This window comes from Leucoraja erinacea, chromosome 30 (genome assembly GCF_028641065.1).
Source record: "Leucoraja erinacea ecotype New England chromosome 30, Leri_hhj_1, whole genome shotgun sequence".
Taxonomy (NCBI): domain Eukaryota; kingdom Metazoa; phylum Chordata; class Chondrichthyes; order Rajiformes; family Rajidae; genus Leucoraja; species Leucoraja erinaceus.
In genome coordinates, this window is record NC_073406.1 from 5,513,123 (window position 1) to 5,536,818 (window position 23,696).

A 23,696-nucleotide genomic window follows, 5' to 3' on the forward strand; every position below is an offset into this window, starting at 1 on the left:
TTTGCACCCTAGCGGCATGAACATTGACTTCTCCAATTACTGGTAGCTCTTGCTGTCTCCTCCCCTTCTCAGCTCTTCCTCAGCCCTCTGGCTCCTCCTCTTCCTTTCTCCTTTCTTCTCCCCGCTCCCTCTCCCCCCACCCTACATCAGTCTGAAGAAGGGTTTCGGCCCGAAATATTGCCTTTTTCCTTCGCCCCATAGATGCTGCCGCACCCGTTGAGTTTCTGCAGCACTTTTTTCTGCCATAGACACACAAAATGCTGGAGTAACACAGCGGGTCAGGCAGCATCTCTGGAGAGAATGAACGGGCGATGTTAGACGGTCGACTGAGACTTCAGACTGAGTTCCCCAGCATTTTATATCGGTGTAAACCAGCATCTGCACTCTCCCTGCCCTCACGCGCCGGATCCACTCTCAGATGCGTTGGCCAATTTCTAAACCAACCCCTGTACCAAAGATCCCATAGCGATCTTTGCCCTGTACTGTAAGAACTGTCAAGTAACAAGAGAGTCAAGTGTGTAATTGTCATTTGTACCAGCAATGAAACAATGAAATATGAGGCGTTGTTCCTCCAATTTGCACTGGGCCTCAGTCTGACAATGGAGGAGGCACAGGACAGAAAGGTCAAATTGGGAATGGGAGGGGGAGTTAAAGTGCTGAGCAACCGGGAGATCGGGTAGGTTAAGGCAGACTGAGCAGTGTTCAGCGAAACAATCGTCGAGCCTGCGCTTGGTCTCGCTGATGTACAGAAGTTGACACCTAGAACAGTGGATACAGTAGATGAGGTTGGAAGAGGTGCAAGTAAACCCCTGTCTCACCTGAAAAGACTGTCAGGGTCCTTGGATGGAGTCTAGGGGGGAGGGAAAGGAACAGGTGTTGCATATCCTGCGGTTGCAGGGGAAAGTGCCTGGGGAGGGGCTTGTTTGGGTGGGAAGAGACGGGTTGACCAGGGAGTTGCAGAGGGAATGGTCTCAGAAAGGGGTGGAGATGGGAAGATGTGGCCTGTAGTGGGATCCTGTTGGAGGTCGCAAAAGTGTTGGAGGATTACATGCTGTATGCGACTGCTGATGGGGTGGAAGGTGAGGACAAGGGGGACTATGTCATTGTTGGGAATGGGGGGAGGGGGAGCAAGAGCAGAGCTGCGGGATATCGAGGAGAGCCTAGTGAGAGCCTCATCTATAATGGAAGAGGGGAACCCCCATTTCCTAAAGAATGAGGACATCTCTGATTTTGCTGAAGAGTAGTTAGTGGTGTTAGTAGTTAGTTCATATATGAAACTTTAGTTGATGTTTACAGTGTTTAATAGCCTGATGATTGTTGGGAAGAAACTGTTCCTGAATCTGGTCATCACAGTTTTTAGACTTATCTACCTTCTTTCCTATGGCAATAGTAAAATAAGAGCATGGCGATGATGTGGGTCCTTGATGATGCTGACTGCATTTTTAAGACACCCCCTCCTGTGGATCCGCTACAGTGTCCACCAGTTTTTGTAATCTCCTTCATTCCTGGGCAATTGAGTCGCCGAACCAGGCTGTGATGCAGCAAGTCAGCATAACTCTCTACCATATACCTGTTGAAGTTCAAGAGAGTAAAGAAGTAGAGACGTTGATGGGATTTCTTTATGGTCACATCAAAGTGCTGGGTGCAGAAAAGATCTTCAGAGATATACACACCCAGGAACTTGAAATTGTCAGTAAAATCTGGTTTTACTGATATTGAGGGCAAGTTGTTGTTGCACTATTCAATCAGAAGATCGATCTCCCTCCTATACCCTGACTCATTGCTCTCTGTAATTCCTCCAACAATGGGGGTGTTGTTGGCAAATTTAAAGATGGAGTTGGAACTGTGTCCGCTAGTCATGGATATAGAGTGAATAGAGCAGTGGTCTGAACACAGGGTCTATGGGTGCCCCTGAGCTGATGCTCATCAAGGAGGGACTGTTCTTGCCAATTGCTGATTAGGTTCTGCTGATGAGGCAGTCGAGGATCCAGTTGCAAAGGGATGCACCGAGACACAGTTTCTTGTGCTTGGTAACAAGTTTGAATGGGATGTTGGTGTTGAACGCCAAGTTGTAGTTTATGAACAACAGCCTGATGTATGTGTTTTTATTGTCCAAGCAGTCCCATGCAGAGTGGAAAGCCAGAAAGATCGCATCCCCATTGATCTATTGTGATGGTTGGCAATTTGTAGAACAGGGGAGCAAATGGAAGAATTTTATAATGTTAACGTTTTTATTTGTGAAGGATACTGAAAGGCATAAGGTTCTCATTTTGTAAGTTCAAAAAGGAATTCAGAAACATGTTCTTTACCAAACTGGTTGGAATGAAACCCCCCTTGAGCAAGCTGATGTGCTTTATACAGATGAATTTCAGAGGAAGCTTGACTGTTAAAAGCATAACTGAATAGAAGTGTATACTGATAGAGTAAATTGAAATGTGATAGAATGGGGACTTTCTAAACCCTATTGCTCAGTACAGATAAATTAAGTCCGATGGCCTGTTTTAGAGCAGGATAGTCACAGTGATTACTTTTAGTAGTAAAAAACAAAATTAAAACTCCCAGTCTGCATTCCCTCCCTCTCCGATGCCACTTAAGTGCCCAGACACTTAAATGTTCAGGGAAAAGTGCTGTCCAGCCAGTGACTTCTGCGTTGCTTTCGTTTATTTGTTCTCTATTATTATTTGCCACCCATAAAATAAAGCAGGTATCTCCATCATCAGCTAGCAGGTAAGTTTAATTTAATCACATTTTCTTGTCGTTTATTTCGGTTTAAATAACCTCCGTTTTTTCCTACCAAGCAATTTTCCTATAATCGCATTTACCTGCTTAGTTTGAATTTTAGGAATGTGCTTCTCTGTCGAGCACTCCAGATAACCAAGTTCCACCGCTGTTGAACGCTTCAACAGCCAAAGCCTATATTGCATTTGTCCACTCGCATTATGGTCATATATGTGTGTCAGGCCCATTCAGATTAATTGTTTCAGTTTGTAGAAGGGTTCCGACCCGAAACGTCACCCGTCTTTTTTTCTCCAGAGAGGCTGCCTGAGCCGCTCAGCTACTCTAGCACTTGTGTCTATCTTCGGTATAAACCAGCATCTGCAGTTCCTTCCTACACCTGTTTATGAATCATGGGTCTACAGTACAACTGCTGTGACTGTACGTCCTCGTTTATATTCGTTTTCCCGAATGAAACCATTAATCTTTGAGATCTCTTTTACCAGTTAGCATTTATTCTGAATCGGGTACCTAGTCTCTAAAATCTCTTTGTTCATCGGTCCTCATTCCTTCTTTAAATTTGTCTCCCACGTTTAGGCGCTACCTCTGTGCGATGCGTCTCAGCTAGTTGGTCCATTCTCATCTAACGGCTGATGTATAATGTCAGCCGCTTCCAACTTCTCTCCGAAGATATTTCTTGGTTTTATTTTTCTATTTCCAAAATATTTTAGACATCTGAGTTGATTCACCGTTACCTGGGCGACCACATAACGGTTCTACGTGCCCCGACCAGTTTCTCATCCAAAACACCAGGATCCCTTCAACTGCAGTGTCTCACGTGTTAACCAACCCCTTCATCTCTCTCCATTCACCTTCACAGCAAGGTTCAGACAGCGAACCTCTTGCTTGGACATGATCTCCGCGCCTCTGTTCGTATCTTCATTTGTGTTTATCTTGTTGCATTTCTTCCTTCCTTCAGTTTGTGCCCGCCCCTGTCTATCGCTGACATCATCGTCGGGAGCGCGCCCGCGGAGCGCGCATCTTCATTCCTCTCCCAGCCTCTGAGATACTGGATCTTCGCTTCTATCGGGTTGCCGGAGCGGCCGCTCTCCGCGTCCCGTTTCCGGGTAATAGGCAGGTAGGCAAATGTTTCGGCCAGCCACTGGTATATCTAGTCCCGAACGACGCGTATTTATGTTATACGGATCGAAGATTGTGGCACCTGCAACTCAACTGTCAATGGGTATTTGACGATTTTCAGAATGTTTTGTAAAGGCTACACAAAAGCAACGTGTTTGTGTGTGTGTGTGTGTTCCTCTGTCTATCAGAGTATGTCTATCAGTGAGTATACGCCTGTCAGTGTATGTAACCAATCACGAAGGTGGTGGATTTATGTATAAATTGTTTCCTTCCAAACTAAAAAAAATGAGTCAAAGGTGTGTTTGGATGGCAAGCATTGAACATGAAAACTACCTTGTTAAATGGATGCATTTGATCGCCGGTAGTTTGTTTGCATCGAGAATGGTTCTCTTAAGTGCGAGGAGTTGTGTGGGGGCAGAAGTTCGTACGTTGCATGAACCCTTGATATTGGTATTGTGCGTGCGCCAGACGACAGGACTCCGGCAAAGCTTTGAACATTTGTCCAGACGCGGGAGAGATACCAAGGGCAGCGTAATTGGGAACGCCGCTTTGTGCAGCTTGAGCAAAAATAGCACAAAGTGTTGGAGGAACTCAGCGGGCAAGGCAGCATCTGTGGAGGGAGTGGATAAACAACGGTTCAGGTCGGGACCCTTCTGCAGATTGATTGGGGTAGGAAAGAGGAAGCTTTGTGAATCTGACACCGAGCCCATTCATGATTGTTTGTGGGCTAGTTTAAGGCAGAAAGAAGCTCAGTCGCCGATGGTGGAGATGATGATGGAGAGCTAGAATTTTCAGACAGCGGGTTGTTGTGTGGGGTACAATAGAAGATGCTGTAAACATAATCCTGGAGCTGGAAGTGATGTTTGGTCCTGGAGCAGATGGGAGGTGAGGGAGATTCCCCCGAGAGCAGCTGATAATTAATATTAACCCTGGTGGAATACCAGTTACAAAATTGAGATGTTAAGTACAAATACATTTCAGAAAATGGCTCTCCTTTCCGACTACTATTTTTCTCGGCAATTTTAATAGCTACTGCTTAATTTTGATTTCAAAACGATCGTGTGGTGTTGTATTGTGATTGTGTGTCATGGTTTGTAAAGCCTAATCTTGTGGTTCATCAATCACATTGATCTTTTCCTCTAAATTCCCCCCACCCCCTTCCACAGTTCCACAGTTCCATCCATACATGCATTAGCTCAGTGCCATATGTCCCATAGTAGGATCACTACCGACATAAACCCTACCCTCGTCTAATGCACAGCAGCTACTTGTGCATCTGGTTGGAAGCACTCAATGTTATCCAGGACAAGATGTCAATGAGTTCTCTCTCCCTAAATCTCAGTGTAGAAATATTTGTAAACAAGAGTGAAACTTTCTTTATATGATCCCATATGGTATGTAGAAATGCACGTCTGATTCTCCTCTACTCATTGCGGACATTGGACATTGTATCTGCAACTTGTGCTACAATGCTGAGAACTGCAGGATATTCTGCACTGGGTATGCTCCCTTCATTGATCTTTTCACTGCACTTGATTTTGGTTTTATTGTATTTATGTATAAATGTATAATGGAAAGCATTCTAAACAGAGCTTTTCACCGTACCTCAACGCACATGACAATAATAAACCTAATGGTTGATAATTATTTTGGGAGGAAATCACTCCAATTATGTTGCGATGGGGGGATGCCCTTTGATGTGCGCATTGTAAGAGCTGAGCTCTGGATTTAGTTGGTCAGTTTGTCTCCTTTTTTCCCTTGAAGGCACCATCTGTTACAGGGGAATGGGTCCAGTGGGTATTATTGCATTAGACCAGAGTTAAATTTCCCCCCACTTTGTTACCTAGGGACATGAAGATAAATTGAACTGCTCCCATAATCATTCTAATTATATCAGCTGGAACTAACAAGCATTTGAATTCCAAACCCCTACCAGCAGCTGAGTTATAATACAGAGTCTTTAGCATCTAAGCCATTGGAGATGTTTGCACTGTCTTTACACACTCTGAAGCTGAAAAGTGGTAAGCGTGATTAATCTGTGCCTAAATGGTGTGCAAACCATGCACCATAGGAAGTATACTGTAGACACAAGGATTTGCAGTGACTGATTGACAAAAAAAAAGACACAAGGAACAGAAGTAACTCAGCGGATTATTTCTGGAGAACATGGATAGGCGACATTTTGGAAGAGAGGTGGGTCGGGACAAATCCTGGCAAGTGATAGATGGATACAGGTGAGGGGGGTTTAGAAAGCAAACTGTCCAGTTGCATTTGGGAACAGTTCTCCCCAAGAGCATAAGAAATTACAGAGCAGTGGATGTAGCCCAGTCCATCATACAGACTAGACTCCCCACTGTCGACTCCATCTACCCTTCACACTGCCTTAGAAGAGCAGCCAACATAATCAAAGACTTGTCCCAAACCGGTCATTCCTTCTTCTCCCTGCTTCCATCTGGCAGAAGGTACAGGAGCTTGAAAGCATGCTCCAACAGATTAGGAACAGCTTCTTCCCCTCTGTTATCAGGGTTCTGAAAGGTCCTTTAATAAGCTAGGGTTCACCTCTACTGCATTGTGGAGATAGGTCTATGGAACTGGTGCGCTACAATGCTGAGAACCATATACTGCACTCTGTATCTTCCCCTTAGCTCTATCGATTGTACTTGAGTTTGACAATTGTATTTATGCATATTATCTGATATGATTGGATAGCATGCAAAACAAAGCTTTTCACTGTACCTTGACAATAATAAACCTAAATCTATATCTAACCACCTGATCAGCAGTTGAAATCAATATCATTGGTTCACCTCGTATGTTTTTTTTCTTCAGTTCAATCATAAAAAGGAAATGGCACGGTGGTACCTCATGCCTCCTTTCCTCTTCATCCTGGCGTTTGATGCTCTGAGTCAGGTTTGTGCTCTGGAAGCTGACAACAGAGATAAGAAGAGCATACAGCAACCATCTGACAGCAGCAACAATCTGAAGAAACATGACTCCTGGCCAGACCAGCCCAGACCAGGGCGCAAGCATGGTACCCAGAGGAAGGAAAAAGCCAACACAATGGTGACCAGAGTGATGGATGGAGACAGGCCAGATGGAGATGGTGTGGGATTGGAGAGTCTGACACCAGTACGTGTGGAGACAGACAGTCTGGAGAGAGCAGCCATACTGGAGGAGGGAGCTATAGATCAGAGTGGCCAGTTTTATCCTCAAGAACTAGAAAATTACCGCACAGTGGAATCTGCAAATAAAGGGAAAAAACACCACAGAGATCACAAGAAACACAATCGAAGAGAGCGAGCCCGACAGAATAAAGGTAAGAGGGACCATGGAATGGTTTGATTGATTGACTGATTGAAAGATACAACATGGAAACAGGCCCTTAGGCCCACCGAGTCCACTTCGACCATCGATCACCTGTTCACACTAGTTCCATGTTATCCCACTTTCCCATCCACTCCCTGCACACTAGGGGAAATTTACAGAGGCCAATTAACCTACAAACTTGCACATCTTTGGGACATGGGAGGGAACCCGAGCACCCTGAGGAAACCCACATTGTCACAGGGAGATTGTACAAACTCCACACAGATCAGGTCGAACTAGCATCTCTGGCACTATGAAGCAGCTGCTCTATCAGCTGCATCACTGTGTCACCCTTGTGTTCTGATGAATACATTTTTATTTTAAATATATTCCATGAGCTGGAAAGATTCTCTAGGATTAGAAATGCCCAGCGAAAATTAGTTGTTATAACATCGCATGTTAAAATTAAAAATAATGTATAACTTATGTAAATCCAATTACAGTGTTGATAGTGTAAGTGTTTTTTCATCAACATTATTAATTTGAAAAAACCCAAGAATATCAAACCCAGAAAGTTCCAGACTGAATGATTGTTTTTACAATTGTCCCATCATCTTGTGTCTCATTCTGTTCATCTCCTACCCTGCATATACTGTGGTCATCCAGAATTCTGCAGCCCATATTCTACTCCATGGCAAGTTCTGCTCATCCATCACCTCTGCTTTTTCTCAACTTTTCAATTTAAAACATTAATTGCCAGTTTTAAATACATTTGAAGCCCTACTCCTTCCTGTCTCTGAAATATTTTCCAGTTTAATAAAATTCCTGAAACTAAACTGTTCAAACTGCAGTCTCTTTCATATCGTGTACACATCTCCACCCCCCCCACTCCCCCATTCCACATTTAGTGCCTTTACCTTTGACCACCAAGATATTGTAGAATTTTCTCTCTTCATTTCTCTTCACCATTTCACCAAAAGTGCATAAAAATACTTTTGAAGTGGCACAGGACAGGAGAGATGAAGGCTGCCATTACTGCAGAGATGAAAGTTAAGATTTTACTGATAGTTTAGCTTTGGTGCTTAAATTTTAGTCAGAAAGGATGTCCTAGGTTGTGTTCATTGGGTGCAGGATGGTTGAGGTGTTCGAAAACATTTGGTAAAGGGAGACATAATGTTGAAATAATTGGCATTACTTTTACATGCAAATCAGTAGAAAGTCTGATTATTATTTCCAGCATTTTTTTTTTTGTCGGTCTAAACTTCCCAAACTGCGATGGTGACATTTGCATTTATGTCAGACCTTCATATCTATCTCAGTGCAAAAAGCAAAGTGTGAGAGGAACTTAGTGGGTCGGGCAGCACCTGTGGAGGAAATGGACATATAACATTTTGGGTCAGGACCCATCTTCAGAAGGGTTTCTCTATTCCCTCTGCATATGCTGCCTGACCCACTGAATTCCTCCAACACTCTGTTTTTTGTTCATGATTCTAGCATGTGCTGTCTCTTGTGTCAGCATTTTTTACCCTCGGTGCCCGAATTAAAATTTTCACCAGGTTGAGATTGATAAATCACCTAGTGATTTCTTTCATTTACTTTAAAATCTACTTTGAAATTCATGTATGTGATTAATTTGTCCTAATTTGGTCTTTGTTCAAGTATCCTTATTTTGTACTCTTTTGAACATATTTCAAACAAAAAGCATTATATACACCTGTGGTCTATCTGCTTTCATGTTTTCCTGTTTTGATACGTTTATTTCAGTATCTCATCCTGCCTTCTGTTTCCTTTCACACCCCCCTCCTTTTCCCAATAACTATTTTTTTTGCATAAGCTTTGAAGCAATCTTTGCCTCTCTCTACCTCTGCTGCCACTTTTCTCCTCTTCCTTTCTGTGCTCTCCACATTATTCATTGTCCCTTCTTTTTATTTAGATTTTCCCCACTTCTTCTTCCTCAGTCTCTTTTACTCTCATTTTCTCTCTCTCTCTTATCTGTTCCTCTCCTTCCTTTTCTCGGTCATTCACTTACATTTCCTTCAGGGCATGCGTTATTGTACGGTTAATTGAGGTTATTGCTCTTGAATCAAATTGCAGTTTTGGTCATAATTCTGCTAGACAGTACGAGCTATACCATATCTGTTCTACCCCCAGCCTTGCTTGGGGGTGTTTGCTACATTCCATCTGCACGCTGTCTGCTCTGGTTCAAACCTTGTTCAGGGACTCTGCATTCTATTTGCATCGCTTCCATTCCTATTTTTGGATACGACATGTCTGAATAAATGTGCATTTGAAACCAAAAGTAATGTAATCAATTGCTGGACTAGTGTACTACAGTCATTGGCTGCTACATGCAAGATAAAAAAAAGAGAAAAAAACAGACAGGAGAAAAACGCAAATTAATATGAACAAGAATATTCTTGCTGTGGTTTGTTCAAATCCTCACCTCTTTGTTCATTGTGTGAAATAATAATCTGATATTAAGAGGCAGCTCGGATCTCTCTGACAACGCTTTTTGTATTTCAGCTGCTTGGGTGATTGGATAGGTCAACCCCTATGGTGAGAATGTAAAACCAAATGCACTGACTCCCTGCTATTGAGCCTAATTTGGTGCAGCTTAAGGCAAGAGGCTTAAAGAAATGTTAGCTGAGTCAATGGGGATAGCTGTCTGTGACCACACCTGCGTCTACCTGACTCTGTTTTACAGATCAGCATTGTACTTTTGGCGTCGTTTTCTCCAACATACAGAGCTGGAAGTCCCTGATCACAGTCGCGATCAGGGAAAGCCAATTTTCTTTTGACAAACTGCATTTAATTTATTTGTAACTAGCATTCTCTTCACTCCATGCTGATCATTTATTAGCAAAGAAGATTGCCTCCAAATTCTCTACAGCAGAATTACTGATTGAAGCAAACAACGGCTCTGTAATTGCTTCCAAGATATATTGAAAATACCAACAATCATCCTGATTTACAACTTTTATCAGCTCACATTCTCTTTGATCTCACAGTGTTTTGGTGAGAACATGTTTTTTATGATCAACGCTGTGTATGTTTTGTGCCCTTCTGTGACTTGATTAAATAGAACCTCCAAAATTAATCTGAAATGGCCAATGAAGTCTCTTGCAAAATCACTGAATTTGTCATTATAACCTCATTAAAAATATATCAAATAACAGGCAGTGTAATGTTAAATAAAGACCAGTACACCAGTACATTTTAATGGGGTCTATGTACCAGTTATATAGCTGCATGGAGTCTTGTGTAGTCAGTAGAGTTCCCTGGGGATTCAGTTCAACATTCATCTACCAGCCTACATTAGTAAAAGCACATGTTAATTTCCTCATTGTTGTTTGAGGCGTCGTGCTGCATCTACATTTAGTTCCCTATTTCAACATTTCCACCTACCTTTTTAAACACTTTACCATCACTGGGTACCCCATCATCAACAACCTGAAACTCAAGACACATAATAGTCCAGACACATAAATAAAGTACAAGAGAAGATCAGATATTGGACATCATGCAGCAAGTTACTTACAGCCAGATACACTAAGCATTTTGGCTTTCTTGGGGAATGTTCCCCATTTCCCTGGATGTGTGCAGCTCCAACAATACCAGAAATGTTTAACACCATTCAGGGCAGTGCAAAATGGGATGAAGAATGTTATTAAGGACATATTCATGTGGTAGATCAATAATGTACAGGGCATTAGTTTGGAAATGATCAAGCTGAGAGCAAACTACTCCCTGTCGATCACAGCACTTAGTAAAAGCAGCAGAGGAAGAAGAGCTGAGAATTAACTTATGTTCAAAACACAAAAGTGGCGGAGTAACTCAGCAGGTCAGACAACATCTGAGGAGGGAATGGACAGGCAACGTTTCCGGTCAGGATCCTTCCTCAAACTGTTCGCGGAAGGGGGGAGGTAGCTGGAAATGTGAGATGGGGACATGATTGGGGGGGGGGTGAAGAGAGGAGATATGAGCCTGACGCCATTTGGCCTTTTTCTTTCATCCTGGCTCATGTTTTCAATCTTAAACCAGTTGTTACATTGTAAATGCTAAATGAGGATTATCTATGGTATATTAATTGATTGAGATGATTATTACTTTACTTTTCACAGCAGTGAGAGTGAGCAATTGTGATAGGGAGCATAACAACCGATCAAGTGACACAAACTAGAGGCTACAAAATAAATAGATGATTATGCAATCCAGTCACACCAAGGTGTCTCTCTTACTTTGTCACCCATTGCCTTCTAGTACAGTAACATTGCTGCTGCACAGCAAGTTCTTGGCAGTCTACCACACAACAGGTGTTCTTTACTCTGTTTCTTCCTCCCAACCGACCTTTGTCGTCTTATTGGTGATTTGGTTTTTTTTAAGCATCTGCTGATTAATCTGTCACTTTTTGATCCTCTCTTGGCAGTGAAAGTATCAGAAGCTGCGTTAATCTCATCCATAAAGGGTATAACACAAGGCAAGGTGAAGGATGAGCTTTCCACAAGGCCCCTGACGATGTCCAGCGGTGCGGTGACCAGCACTTTGCTGACCACCATTACAACAGAGGAAGTTCCGGCAGTAAAGACCAGACAGCAAACCAGAGAACAGGTAAACCAATTGTACCTGGTCACCCTCCCATCACCAGCAACAGCAAATAGCATACCTTCAGCAAACCATAAAGTGCTGGAGGGACTCAGTGAGTTAGGTAGCATCGGTGGAGGAATGGACATTTCAGGCTGGGACCCCTTCCGACTGACAGAATACGGTAAAGAAAGCTTTAAAAAAAGAGGGATGGGGCGGGATAAAGCCTGACAAGTGATCGGTTGATGCAGCTGAGAGGGCTGATTGGCAGATTGGCGGAGTAAGTGACAAAAGCTGGAGGTGAAAAGGAGATGAAGGGTGTCAGATAAGGAGAGAAGAGGAGTGGAATGTAAAATCGGAGGGATGGTTCTGGAGGACAAAGAGGAGGGTAAAGTGTGAAGATAAAAGGGAAATGGGGGACTTGGGATGGGAGTTGAGTGTAATCTTATTTCAACAGAGTTTAATGAAGAAGAAATGTCTTTATCAAGGGAGGTTCTCATTGTAATTCTATTAAATCATGCTGTGATAAATGATTCATGTTGTTACATCATGATCTGCCCTCCCTCAGGAGTTTGTGAAGTCCATCGCGTAACATCACTGACATGTCACAGAGCAGCAGTGGTACTTGGAGGCTTGATTATCTACAGGAAAATGCATCTGAATCTTCCAATCACAAATTAAGAACAAAAAGGAAATTGAATATTTAAAGTTTGGCTCAACAACTGGTTTCTTTTCCAACTATTTCATTGTTGTTCATAGATTGACATCACAATTGTGGTAAATACATACTCATGTGATGTCTTTGTTATAGAAAACCTCTTTGGGGAACAAATCAACTTTGGCCCAAAGTGTAGAGAGATTTAGATAATGGCAAGGATTTTTAAATCAATGTATTGAGGGAATAGTATTGGCTGAAATGTCTATAAGCAGGCAGTGCTAGATAAAATGCAGGGAGGTTAATTTTAAAATTAACCTTAAAATGCAGGGAGGTTAATTTTACAGAGTGGAGCTTATAAAGGTTAAAAAGAACCACACCATGTAAAGCGGCAACAAAAGTGCTGAAAAATACTTTAGTAATTGCACAGGACAGGAGAGATGAAGGCTGCCAGTACTGTAGAGATGAATGTTCTGATTTTACTGATAGTTTAGCTTTGGTTCTTAAATTTTAGTCAGAAAGGATGTCCTAGGTTGTGTTCATCGGGTGCAGGTTGGTTAGGGTTCAGAAAGCATTTGGTAAAACTTCCCAAACTGCGATGGTAACATTTGCATCTATGTCAGTGCATACTATCTATCTCAGTACAAAAAGCAAAGTGTGAGAGGAACTTAGTGGGTCGGGCAGCACCTGTGGAGGAAATGGACATACCCTGTAACATTTTGGGTCAGGACCCATCTTCATATTTCTCTAGTCCCTCTGCATATGCTGCCTGACCCACTGAATTCCTCCAACACTCTGTTTTTTGTTCATGATTCTAGCATGTGCTGTCTCTTGTGTCTGCATTTTTTCCCCTCGGTGCCTGAATTAAAATTTTCACCAGGTTGAGATTGATAAATCACTTAGTGATTTATCTCTGAATATTCCTAAATTGTTGCTGTTTCCCAGTCATCTCTATCCGTAAAATATAAATTCTTCCAATCTAATAGCCGTGACTTTCTTTGCTGTTTCATTTCATTACCACTCATTGCCATGACCTCTACATCCTTTTTAATATTCTTTGTTTTACTTCTCAAACAATTAATTCTCCTTTAATGACCCCCCGACTCCATTGGCCATTCATTTCTCTGCTTCCCCTGCCCTCATCTCTGACCCTCTCATCATTGCCCTGAGCTCATGTAGGCTGGAGTAAGAACAGTCGCTGAGGTAAACCCCACACTCGACATGACGCTCTTTGACTGGACAGATTATGAAGACATGAAGCCAGATATGTGGCCTTCAGCAAAGAAGAAAGGTAACAGATGGAGGCACAAAAGGATGTTGGCAATGTGAATATAGGGAGTTGGGGGCATGGGGAAGTGAGCGTGTATGATTGGAGTGAGCCTCACTCAGAATGTAATTACTTTGGAACGGGAGAGTGCACTTTATATCTACATTGTGTGGAAATATATTTTCTTAACACCACCCCTTTATTATTTTAATGTTATTTCGTCTTGATTTGAATTTCTCAACCAGAGGAAATAATTTATTTTCATCTGATCTTATTAATTATAGAAGTGCAGTCCCTTTGGCCCAACTCGTCCATGCCGACCAAGATGCCCCATTTAAGTCAGTCCGTGTTCGGCTAAAATTCCTCTAAACCTTTTGCATCCACCAACCTGCCCAAGTGTCTTTTAAATGTTGTTATTGTACAACCTGTCTCAACTGCTTCCTCTGGCGGCTCGTTCCATATACCCACCAACATAGTATTTCAGGTTCCTGTTAAATCTTTCCTCTCTCACTTTAAATCTATGCCCTTGACTCCCCCTACCCTGGGAAAATGGTTCCTGCTCTGGCAAATCCTCTAATTATCATTAATATCTCAGTTAATCATCAATACTTGAGGGTATGCAAGCCTGTCGGTACAATCTGTCCTTAATATTTAACCAATTTACCCATGGCTTGGTGAATCTGAGCAGTTACACTACTGGCATGTATTTCCTCTTGAAAGCTTGTTTTTTCTTTTCCTTGCAGATAAGCGTCGCAGCAAGAATCTGAGTAATGGGAACATTACGTCTGTGGCTGAAGTAGAGCCGTGTGATCATCACCTTGACTGTCTGCCTGGTACCTGCACAATTCCTACGCAGCCTGAGGCTTTAACCTTTTGTTCCTTTAAAATAATGTCTGAGTCATTCACTGTTACAATCAGAAACCAGTCGTCTTCTAACTGTGACCTTAAATGTCCATTAATTGCAAAGACAAGCAGTCGGCTCATGACATTGCTGTTGGGAAATGGATTGAAATGCCGTTGCTAAGGTTTGAGATGTGTGTGACTGTCAACATTACGGTTCAGCTGTAGTCTCCTCTTTGGTACCATGGCCATTGTGGCAGTTTAATTGAAAGGTAATGAGTTGCGAATGTGTCCTGATGCTGTCACCAGTTCTGCGTCTTGCTGTGGTGTCAGAGTGAGAGGAAAGTAAAAGAGACACAAACAATACACTGTGAGTGACAGCACCTTGGTTATTAGTAGCATCTCGTCTTATGTTCGGGTTCGGCTGAGTGAGAGTCTATAATGTCAGAGGTGCTCCTCTTTAAAAGAGCTGTTAAGCTGAAGACCATTATAGATGCAAGTAAAAATCAAACAACTCTGTTTGAAGGACAGCAATTCACTCCAGCATTCTGGTCAAATATTCAAGATTCAAGAATGTTTAATTGTCATATGTACTGACATGGGAACAATTACATTCTTACATGCAGTAGGTCAATCGGCCTATAAGCTCAATGCACACAGATAAATACAATAATTAAATATATAATAAATTATTAACCTTAAAATTAGTTCAAGATAAAATAAAGTCTGTCGTGCAGCCAAAGACTTAGTCCAGATAAGTCAATAGTTGTGGTTAGTGTTGTGTTCAAGAGCCTGTTGGTTGCTAGGAAGAAGCTATTCCTGAACCTGGTGGTCACAGTTTTCAAGCTTCTGTGCTTGTTCCCAATGAAAGGAGTGAAATGAGAGCGTGGGCAAGATGGTGTGGGGTCTTTATTGATATCAGCTGCCTTTTTGAGGCAGTGCTTCCCATAGCTCAGCACCTGTGAAGGAAGTAGGCAGAGTCTACCTCTATGATGATCTTGGGGCCATGTTGTACAAAAATTGGCTGTCGTAATTTCCCATGGAACCACAGTGAGCACACAACATAAGTACTTCACCAGCTGAATGCAATTTTAGATTATCCCACAAGTACTACATAAATAGAAGTTTCTTATGTTTAAATGTAATTGGCTGAAAGCTTATTAGGTTAAACCTCATAGTAGGTATCCTGGTACGCGTCAACATAAACCCTGAAATGGTTAATCTAATTGCTTACTTTTACTTCATTCGACCCAGTTATATTTGCTGCAGACCTTTCTCTGAACATCCCCGACATGCCTAGCTTTTCAGACTCTGTGCAGTTAATTAAACAGAGACTGAGAAATCCAGTGGGAGATTCATTAAGATTAATTGCTGAACACAATAATCTAATGATTTTGGAGAATGGGGGGGATTAACTGTGAATGCTGCAGGCAGCAAAACATTGGCACTTTGGAGTTACCAACTCATGCACGGAACAAAGGCACTCTGGATCGTGTCCTGTGGTGCTGTGCCTTATGCACATTCTCTGTTCTGCTGCCATCTCTACACAGCTGCTGTATAATCACTGGAGGCACTGACTGAAACAGTTATAAGGCGCACGTCACATGCCTGTCTTGTGATCATTTATGTCATTCCTGATATCAAATGATTTATGGAGATAGTTGGATTGCTGGGAAGCAATCAAGGAAATCTTGTCAACCTTTCTTCGTTTTCTGTTCTCTGAGGCAGAAGAGATCCTCCCACAGTCTAATGTGGTCTGTCCATCAAGAGGTAGATGGATATTATCTTCACTGATCTTGGCTGCACTATAGATGTTCTTTTTGTACTAATATCATGGTTATTAAAGTGATAAATGTAATAACTAGCATAAACCACTGTACATAAAAAAGGCACAAAGTGCTGGAGTAACTCAGTGGGTCAGGCTGCATCTCTGGAGAACATGGATAGGTGACCTTTTGGGTCAGGGCCCTTCTTCAGACTGAATTTTGGACATTTTGGGGGTTATTCATTTATTGATTTTTGTCTATTATCTATTACTCATGAGTATTGTGTTTATTGTGTTTACTGTTGAAAGTAAGAATTTCATTACTCTGAGGTTGCAAAGATGGGAAGGAACAAAGTAATGGGGGGGGGATTTGAAAATGAGGAAGCATTTGGAACCGTAAGCCTATAGTATGCATATGCATCATGTTCTGCACAGATATTGTGGGCCAAAGGGCCTGTTCTGTATTGTTATATGTTCCATGTAATCATTAATGAGAAGTGGTGCAAAATAGGATGCAGGCAGATGCGTTTTGGATAGGCTGATGATAATGGAGCAAGAGTGGGAAACATGGCCAAAAAAACATTGCTGTGTTAGTGTAGAGATAAAAAGCATAGAGCATGCTTTCAGGAGCAAGTGAGGCGAGAAAGGGGCAGAGAATGATGTTACTAAGATAGACTATTTTAAGAACAGAGATAATAAAGGATCATATGCTCAGTTAGGTGTTCAATGGGACAGATGAAGGCTGCAAACAACCTGGTTCAATCTTAGACATTGCCCAAACAGAAGCATAAGAAAAGAAGGTAAGAAAGAAATGAATAGCAGCAAGGTCTGAAAGGATTTGACCTTCCCGATAGTTAATTGGAGAAAACTTCTACTATAACTATGTATTTTATATCTGACATATATCTTTGCATTATTGGAAACAGAAAATACTGCAACTACTTAATCAGTTCCTGTAGGTGGAGAAATGATGATAATATTAATTTAATACATCACCAATTTCTCTCTTCACAGGTGCATCCTGATTATTTAGTATTTCCAGCATCTTTCTGTTTAGTTTTCAAAATTTCAGCTTGTAATTATTGCTTTCCTATTGTTGCAGTATTTTTCATTATGGGTGGAGTCTGCCTTTCTGTCTGCCACCTTTTCAGCAATTGTGATAATTTGCGGCACAATCTCCCTTATAAACCCGTAAATTTGTTTGTACCCTTTTCCACAGGTTGGTGCTGTGATCTCCGACAGCACATCTGTAAAGCCCATAACCGCGGCCTCAATAACAAGTGCTATGATGACTGCATGTGTGCAGAAGGTGGGTGCTACCTATGGTTTAGACTTTAAACAATGGATATTAAACCAAGACTCTCATATGTTGGGTAGTCTACAACCCAATGATATGAACACAGAATGCTCCAATTTTAGCTCATCTTTTAACACCACCCACCCGCCCCGTTCTCGCCTTCCCCTCCACTGTACCTCATCTGGACTTGCACCTATTTCTTCCCTCCACTCCTTCCTACATTCCTACTTCTGGCTTCACAATTTGCAACTCCTCAGTCAGTCTGTCTTACATCTTCTCTTTTAATCTCTGACCTTTGTTCCAACCATCTACCTATAAAAAAAAACTTGCCTCTGTCCACCCATTATCTGCCACACTTTGTCCTACCTATCCTCTCTCCCAGCTCCCTCTCCCCCCCCCCCCCCCCCCCCCCTACAATTAGTCTGAAGAAGAGTCCTGACCCAAAATGTCACCTATCCATGTTCTCCAGAGATCTGCTGAGTTACTCTAGCTCTGTCCTTTTCAGACCTGTGAGTGTTGCCTCCTCATTAACCCATTCAGTGGTCATTGAAGTGACAGGAATGGTATTAGTGTGGGCTTATGATTGGCACGTGCTGACATAATTGTAATAAACTTTGTTTTGTTTGTATCCAGGCAAACCATATCATTCTTGAGTACAATAAAACCATAAATGAGCACAACACGTAGTGTAGAAAGAGAAAGGAAATAGAGTGCAAAGTATTACAGCTGATAAAGAATATGCAGAATTAAAAGACAGTGCAAGGGCCGCATCATGATATATTGGGAATACACTTAGTAGTCCATTCAATAGTCTGGTAACAGCGGGGAGAAGTTTTTGTATCTGATTTCAAGCTTTTGTATCTTCTGTCCAATGGGAGAGGGTAGAAGAGGGAATGATTGGGGTTAAATGGTCCTTCATTATGTTGGCTGCTTTCCTGAGGTAAAGTGTAGATTGGAGTCATGGTGGGACTGGGGGAGACGACGAAGGGAAGGGGAGAAGGCGGTCTGCACGTTGAACTAGACTGTGGCCACAGCACTGACATTTCTTGCATTCTTGGGGAGAGCAGTTGCCAAACCAAGACCTGACGAAACACGATAGGACGCGTTCTATGATGCATCTGCAGACATTGGCAAGTGGCATTGGTCACATGCTGAATTTTCTTAGGAGTTTGAAAGAAACCCAGTATTCCGTGAACACAATCTTATACTGCCCCTGAAATCAGCTCAACGTCTCCCATTCATGTTCACAGTCATTCACTAAAATTCTATTCTCCTCTTGGTGCTGTGGTAAGATATAAACATCTACTGTAAACTGTTAACTATATTTTTCAGCATGGTAAATAAGGAAAGGGAATGGATCTTGTTGCTGTAGTTAAAGCTAATAATCAAACCATGTCCTAGTAAGCTGCAAAGCCTGAATCCCTTTATAATTCTTCGCTGTTCACCAGGTCTCCGCTGCTATGCCAAGTTTCACCGAAACCGGAGAGTTACTCGAAGGCGAGGGCGTTGTGTGGAACCTGATTCAATCAACGTTGATCACGGATCATTCATTACGGTCTGAAAAGACGAGACGGAATCCAGCTTAATTGGTCCATGCAACCAGTCAAAAAATGATCTCAAAGTAAAAAGTGGCTAAAATCTTGATGATTCCAACATATGCCTGATAGACCAAGAGCTGCCTGGAATATACACTCCCATGTCATTCCACATCTAGCCCATCCATTCCACTGTCAAACTCATACCCAACATTACAATCAGCATTCTCCTGTTTCCCCAACATCAGTCAGTACCATCCAACACGCTATCTTTGCAATACATTGTACCCACTCATACCCAATAATTCAATGTGACAATTCTATTCTCCTACAATGAACCAGAAACTCCATAAGTTCAATCAACATACAAGATATACTGCAGTTGTAACCAATATCTCACCACTCCAATCAAATATACTTAACTCATAATCTGTGTCCCATAACTATAATCCTATTTTCCTCGCTGGTCCAATTTAATTTTTCCATTCATCCTGAGAATTCCATTAGCACAATTCCGCTTTCATTTCACACTTTTTACCCATTAGTTAAGCATCACAATCCAAAACCCCCAATCATATTCAATATCCTTTATGCCACATTAACATTTCCACTCATAGCCAGTATCCAGAACCCTATCACAACAATACAACATTCATACTCAAGCTACCACCTCCACCTATACATATTACCTAGCTTTCCATTAATGCAATCCAGCACCCAAATCTAAATACCATCATTTCAATTCTATGCCCCCACTAATACCCATTACTGACTACTGCCGCCATTGCTTCCATTGCCCCATTAATACCCATGTCTTCATACTAATCCACCATTCCCACGTACTCAGTACATATCACTTTAATCCACTATCCTCCACTATTGCTCCACTACTCAATAATTCATCACTATAATTTAGTAAACCTTCATACACCATTACTTGTTGTTGTTTTGATAGTCTGCTCCTGGCTATTACGATTAATGTTCAAATTAACATTTGTATGCAATGTTTATAAATTGATCTTAATGTCATTTTGAGAAAAGGTAGCTAGAACAAACTGCAGTACCCTGACTCCACTAATGATGCATAACATTATGCTGTCAACATTTATTTCCGAGAAGCCTCTCTACTGTACACTCAATCAACTTCCACCTAAGGCTACCCCCCACCAGGCCATCATCTGGCAGATTCTCCTGCCCCACCCCCCCCCATCATGTGTTGCTCTTTACCAAGAAACTGTCTATCTCCCTAATCATACAATCACCATACACATAAACCTCCTCATTATGATATTCTTGCCCCTTTAATATCTTGAGATACGAAGTGTGCCCTGGATTACTCTGCCACTTTTTAATGCCAGTTAAACAAATACCCACCAGAGAACTTTCATTGCTCCTGCAATAGAATCAAGCTTTTAAAGCAAAATGTAGCTCTGCTCCAGTTCAAGCCTGCAATCTACTCTATTTGTTGCGTTGTGTACAGTTAATCCACATGAATCTAGCAGCCTAATCCTACCCATTTTAATTTAAGCCTCCTTGGATGCTGTATCTGCTGGCATCTTTCCCGACTGATTATTGGTTCTGTGTGAGTCTAGACTTTACAATTAAGTAAACGAGAGACACAAGGAATTGCAAACACTGGAATCTGAGCAAAACACAAGGTGCTTGAATATCTCAGTGGATCAGGCAGTATCTGTGGAGGGAATGGACAGTCGACATTTCAGATTGACAAGTTGACTATGGAATGCTATATTTGCCCCATTCTCATGTGACATTTGGGTTGCCTACTAATCAGAAACACTGGGACACAATCATCTCCCAAAGCCGACTTAGACCAAGGTGGTGTGATGTTAATAGGACTGCATGTACAACATAAATCGTTTATGGACAGACTTCAGATAGATGATAATAATCAGCAGGTTTGCCGTTCTCATTCTGGGGAGGAATGCTGCTGCCTTCCCAAACCGGTGGCCAAATGACTTCCATTCCATAGCAATGATTCATTCAATGATCATGGAAGTTTCGCAAATACTTAAGAACAGTTAGAACCTGAAACCAACCATAAGCTCAGCACAGGCTAAAATGCAACAATATAAGAAAAAAAATAGTTGCTTGTCTCTTTGTTTTTTGTTGTCGTTGAATTGAAGCATGCCAAGTAGCATCATCGAGTATTGATGCAGACTCTGTGTAATATTTAATACCATCGCCAATGAGGTGCGATCACTTGAGGAACAGCTGGCCTTTCCTATTTTCAGACCACTGCATTAATTTATGTTACTAGACATTTTTACAATTATTTTACAATTTCTGTCCTGTCTGAAAAAGGGTTCCAACACAAAACATCACCTGTCCATTTTATCCAGAGATGCTGCCTGACTCGCTTAGTTATTCCAACATTTTGTGTCTATCTTTATTTTCTGTCGCTTGATTCAAAAATTATTTCACAAATGTCTTACTACCTTTCTAATTTGTGTAATAATCAAGAAAAGGATAACGTTTACAAATAGTGAAAGCAATCAGCAGATTGATACAGAATGGAGACTCGCCACGTCAGCTTTAGACACTGTGGAAAAGTATCTGCAATTTTCTATTTCAGTGTGCAAGTGACTCATATCCTGTAACTCAGACAAATATGCTGATTGTCTACTGTGACATTGGATAATCTTACAGAAACGGTCTGTAAGGCTCATGCCAGAGATGATACATCCTCCATTAATAGCAGTTCATTTCAGCCAGTCTCCTGTCTTGTAAGGTGCCATCAAGTCAGTGTTGACTCCTGGTGACCTCTCAGAACGACCTACCCCAAAAATACATCTTGAATTTGCTGCATAGACATACTAGTGGATTTTTGACTCCATGCATCCACTTTTTTTGCAGCCACATTCTTCTGTTTTCTTCCAGTTGTATTAAAACAGCGTAATAAAGATATCACTGGAAACAGGAGAATGTGATGTGAGAATCTCCACCTGTGAGTAACTAGACGGAGACACAAGAAACTGCAAATGCTGGAATCTTGAGTAAAAAACAAAGTGCTGGAGGAACTCAGTAGATCAGGCAACATTTGTGGAGGAATATACGGGCAACATTTTGGTTTGCGGCCCTTCCACAGACTATAGGAATGTAACTCGCATAAAGCCACTTTTAAAAATAAAGTGCTTAAGAAGGAACTGCAGATGCTGGAAAATCGAAGGTAGACAAAAGTGCTGGAGAAATTCAGCGGGTGCGGCAGCATCTATGGAGTGAAGGAAATAGGCAACGTTTCAGGCCTGAAGAAGGGTTTCGGCACGAAACGTTGCCTATTTCCTTCTCTCCATAATGCTGCCGCACCCGCTGAGTTTCTCCAGCACCTTTAAAAATAAAGTTCTCAGATTGAAGAAAGGTCCTGACCCAAAACGTCGTCTGTCCATTCCTCCCAGTCACTGCCTAACCCGCAGAGTTGCTCCAGCACTTTGTGATCTACAAATAACTAAATTGAGAGAAGAACAGCACGTTTTCGTTATAATTATGCTGTTTGGCATATTGGTTTCCTTACATTGCTTCACACTTGTAGTTATCTTGCCTGGCACAACAATGCTGGTTTGAACATATATCACCATCTCTTTCTCAAGAGCAATTAAGGATGGGTAATAAATAATGGTCTTGGTAACAATTCTACTTTCCCATGAATTAATTAAAAAGTATTGTTTGGATTACATTGCACGTCTTAAAACTATTTGTCACACTATTATGATTACATTGCTTGTCATTTTTAAAGCCACATTATTCTTCAAACATAGTTACATTATTTAGATATTTTATAGTTACACTGTACATCATGTTATTTTCGTTATGTTGCTTGCCAATGTTAAAGTTACATTATTATAGTTACATTATTTATAGTTACACTTTTGACAGTTATACATAATGCATGTGAATTTAGTGATGTAATGCATGATGAAAGGATGGTATCACCAATGTTTTCACTTCTTTTGTTTTCTATTTAATTTTAACTTGAACCACATGAACCAAACTATTGGACAGCTAATAAATAGTATGAAATGAAAAACCTCGGCTCAGTTCATCGTAGAGCTCAATTTAGAGCAAATTGCCTTTGTAATTGTATTGTAAGTCATGAAATCCATGCTGAACAAACAGGCATTCCCTGCATAGGGCTCTGTGGGAAAGCCTTGTCCACATGGGCTAAAATAGTTCATAAAAAGCCTATTGTCATATTTCCAGGTGAAGTAGATCTGGACTACAATTACTGATTTTGTCAATAACATTCATATCTGAAGATTACTATATTTTGAAAAATAAAACACTTTTTGATAATTTTGATATCAAATAGTTTTCAGATACTGATTAAGTGAAAGATACAGCGTGTAAACAGGCCCACTCATTACAGGCTGACCATCGATCGCCCATTCACACTAGTTCTATGTTATCCCACTTTCACACCGACTCCCTACACACTAGGGGCAATTTACAGAGGACAATCAACCTACAAACCTGCATGTCTTTGGGATGTGGGAAGAAACCGGAGTACCTGGAGGAAACCCACATGGTCATCCGGTAAACTCCACTTAGGCAGCGCCTGAGGTCCGTTTGGCAATAAATAA

The 23,696-nt window shown here is 41.5% G+C and overlaps 1 protein-coding gene across 1 annotated transcript; it reads left to right on the forward strand.

The window, feature by feature from the left end:
• Positions 1-1,902: 1,902 nt before the first annotated feature.
• draxinb (dorsal inhibitory axon guidance protein b) lies at positions 1,903-22,364 on the forward strand. Its single transcript, XM_055659241.1, has 7 exons — positions 1,903-3,853; positions 6,685-7,171; positions 11,588-11,769; positions 13,577-13,688; positions 14,408-14,497; positions 17,489-17,578; positions 19,015-22,364. The coding sequence occupies exons 2-7, from the start codon at positions 6,703-6,705 to the stop codon at positions 19,125-19,127; spliced, it is 1,056 nt and encodes a 351-aa protein (XP_055515216.1). The 5' UTR covers positions 1,903-3,853; positions 6,685-6,702; the 3' UTR covers positions 19,128-22,364.
• Positions 22,365-23,696: the final 1,332 nt, after the last annotated feature.

Coding starts and splice junctions, on each gene's coding strand:
- draxinb (XM_055659241.1), top strand. CDS start 6,703: ATGGCACGGTGGTACCTCATGCCTCCTTTCCTCTTCATCCTGGCGTTT. Junction 7,172..11,587: donor GCGAGCCCGACAGAATAAAG/GTAAGAGGGACC, acceptor CTCTCTTGGCAG/TGAAAGTATCAGAAGCTGCG. Junction 13,689..14,407: donor GCCTTCAGCAAAGAAGAAAG/GTAACAGATGGA, acceptor TTTTCCTTGCAG/ATAAGCGTCGCAGCAAGAAT.